At 40.6% G+C, this 2,885-nt stretch overlaps 1 protein-coding gene across 1 annotated transcript; it reads right to left on the minus strand.

Annotated features, from left to right (window-relative positions):
• Positions 1–647: 647 nt before the first annotated feature.
• Positions 648–2,141, minus strand: LOC122295889 (F-box/kelch-repeat protein At3g06240-like). Its single transcript, XM_043105157.1, has one exon. The coding sequence runs from the start codon at positions 2,057–2,059 to the stop codon at positions 881–883; it is 1,179 nt and encodes a 392-aa protein (XP_042961091.1). The 5' UTR covers positions 2,060–2,141; the 3' UTR covers positions 648–880.
• Positions 2,142–2,885: the final 744 nt, after the last annotated feature.

Raw genomic sequence — 2,885 nt, forward strand, 5'->3', positions numbered from 1 at the left:
ATGCATGCACCACTGCCTCTTGTTTTTTGCCCCTCTGTTCCAGAGTTGATTTTTTAGTCTTGTTCTATTATCCTTGTTTAAACCGAGAGAGGTGACGAGTTATTTGATCAGACACAATCTGGGGCTAGTGCTAGTCGAGAGTGGCGGACAATGTTACGGCTGGTAGACGTACGACCAACTTCTGCAGTGGAGGTTGTTGTGGTCCGTAAGAGAGCTGGGTACTCATGCTGTTCCTAGGCTCGTGATGCTGATGCCTGTGGTGGGTATGCTGTTGGGACTCATGCCGGTGTTTGTGTTTATGTCATTTTTGTTAGTTGTTTTGTAGTATAGTTTTTATGTAGTTTATTAGTAATATTTTAGTAATAGGCTTTTGGACTTAGTGTTCATAGTAGTATTGTCCCATACTCCACCTCTTTAGGAAGATGGAGGGGCCTTGTCACTCTATTTATACAGAGTGCTCCCTCTCTCTCTCTCTCTCTCTTCGGAGAGGTTTAGAAGTTAAGACAATGTCCGCCACTTTGTGTTCGGGAATGCTCCAGAGCAATTGCATAAGTTGGCTTATAGTCTAGATTTTCCTGTATTGATAAGTCATATTTGTAATTTCGGTATGATGAATGAATTCACATTTCAAAAAAAAAAAAAAACAATAGTACCCAATAGATGGCGAGCACAATTGATATTTCCAACTATGCCAGCAACAGGAACTAATTGGTGAATAAATAGGCAAAGAGAATCAGTAACTAATCACAACTCACAACACCGAAACCCCTTAGTTTCACAGTAATTCTATAGTCCTCTTGGAATCTGTGATGTATATGAAATGATCAAGAATCTTGTACTGATTGCCCCATGAAAGGATCCATGCATAACAATATCATAATCATCGAGTGCCTTGTTGCTCAAGCACATTCCTCCATCCATTAACTAAAACTAGGCTATCTCTGTAACTAACCAGATCAAACATTTCCGAGCCGTCGTCATATATTGGAAGATTCTTTAGTTCTCGTGTTCTTGGATCAAACAATACCAAGCATTTTTCCTGTGGATCACAATGGGAGCCACTAAGCACAATCAAACCGTCGTCCAGAAACTGTAAAGGTCGACTGGGTACTCCAATCGTATATAGTTTTGTCCAAGAACATTCAACAATAGACTTGTTCAACACCCATATTTCATACTCCAATAAAAATCCAACATTGTTACTACCATGTGCAGGAAAAATCACAGCTACAGAGTCATTGATAATGGCAATGTGGCCAACAAGAGATCTTGTATCATCAGGCAACATTATCTCCCGGAACATCTCATTGCTCATATCAAAGGAAAGCAATAAACGATGCCCCCTGTGGGAACGAACAGGACGAATCAACCAATAATAGAATCCATTTAAGTATGAAGGATAATAAGGTGTTGCAATAAAATAGGCTGAGTTGAGGGATGCATCAATCACTCTCCAAGAATCAGTAGTAAGGTTGTATACCTCAACTTGGTAATGCCGCGGAGAATCGAAGTACATGATTTTAACCACCTTGAAGTCATTGGTGTTGAGATCAATACCGAAACCGAAATTGAAAAGCATAGGGCAAAAATCAGGCGGGCGAGGAACGAACGGAAGCCTCTTTGATTCTCTGGTTGCAGGATTCAAAAGCCCTATCTCCCAAGCCCGATCTGGCTCAGGACCACCATGGCAACGGTCTGAAGAAATACCAACAACAAAAACTATTCCATTACAGGATCCGACGAAAACAACTGGGTTAATATCTTCTGAGAAAAACTGTGGGATGAGATGTATATCGCCGGAAAACTCCAGGGTGTCGTTAGAGTGCATGGAGAAACGTGGGGTATCTATTGTTGCTCGGTAACGCTCAAGGATGACTCGACGGCTGTGATTGCCATTGTGATCAGAAATGGGGAAAGTGTGGTGCTTTGTGATGAAATGAGGGTTTCTGATGAGAGCATACCAGGCTTTACTCACAGACCTAAATCGCATCAACGATTTTACCGGCAGCCTCGACAGAATTTCAGTCACCATTTCTTCTGGGAGATGGCGGCTCAACATTGTTAATTTCACCACCGGTTGAGAGTGTACGAAAAAGTATTACTTATAGTGAATTTGAATTTAATTTAAAGCTTCCCATTTATTTATAAAAATATTTGCTTCCTGTAAAGACGCTTAGCTGTAATGTTTTTAGCTTAGACATTAAGCAATTCCATCCTTATTAGGGCTGGGCAACCGGGTACCGGACCGGGTATCCGGGTATACCCGGCCCGGAACCCGGATTCCAAATCCGGGCCGGACTCCGGCCCGGATATACCCGGGTTATGACCCAGGCTGGAACCCGGATTGATCCGGGTTTTTACAACCCGGAAATCCGGGTTCTGGCGTATACCCGGGTTTTTTTTTTTTTTTTTTTTTTTTTTTTTTTTTTTTTTTTTTTTAATTTTAAAACAAAGCCTGATTATTAATGTTCCTTCAAAATATTGTTCCTTCAGATCTTGCACATAACGTTTTTTTTTTTCTTTTTCTTTTTCAGATCAACATTCCTCATTACAAAATCATCCCAATTCGTGCAAAAACATACACAAAGTGAAAATGAGAAGATAAATCAGATTACAAATTCCAACTGATCAATAATTCGGTGCGTCCAACCAAAAATTCTGTAGAAGTTGAGCGCTCTTGACCCATCATTGACACGTCTATGCATGGAATTATAGGAATCAACTTCAAAGAAATGCCTTGTGCCCACAAAGTCCATACTAAACAAAAGACACAGATTTTATAGTCAATTCCATGCATGAAAATGAGGCCAACATAAAATGCCAACTCGGTTGTTATATCACAGTTCCCAATGCAAAAGCATGTAACAAAACAAGCACCCAACACA

This window comes from Carya illinoinensis, chromosome 15, assembly GCF_018687715.1.
Source record: "Carya illinoinensis cultivar Pawnee chromosome 15, C.illinoinensisPawnee_v1, whole genome shotgun sequence".
Classification (NCBI taxonomy): domain Eukaryota; kingdom Viridiplantae; phylum Streptophyta; class Magnoliopsida; order Fagales; family Juglandaceae; genus Carya; species Carya illinoinensis.

Excerpts from the sequence above, each read along its gene's own strand:
- LOC122295889 (XM_043105157.1), bottom strand. The coding sequence starts at position 2,059 with ATGTTGAGCCGCCATCTCCCAGAAGAAATGGTGACTGAAATTCTGTCG.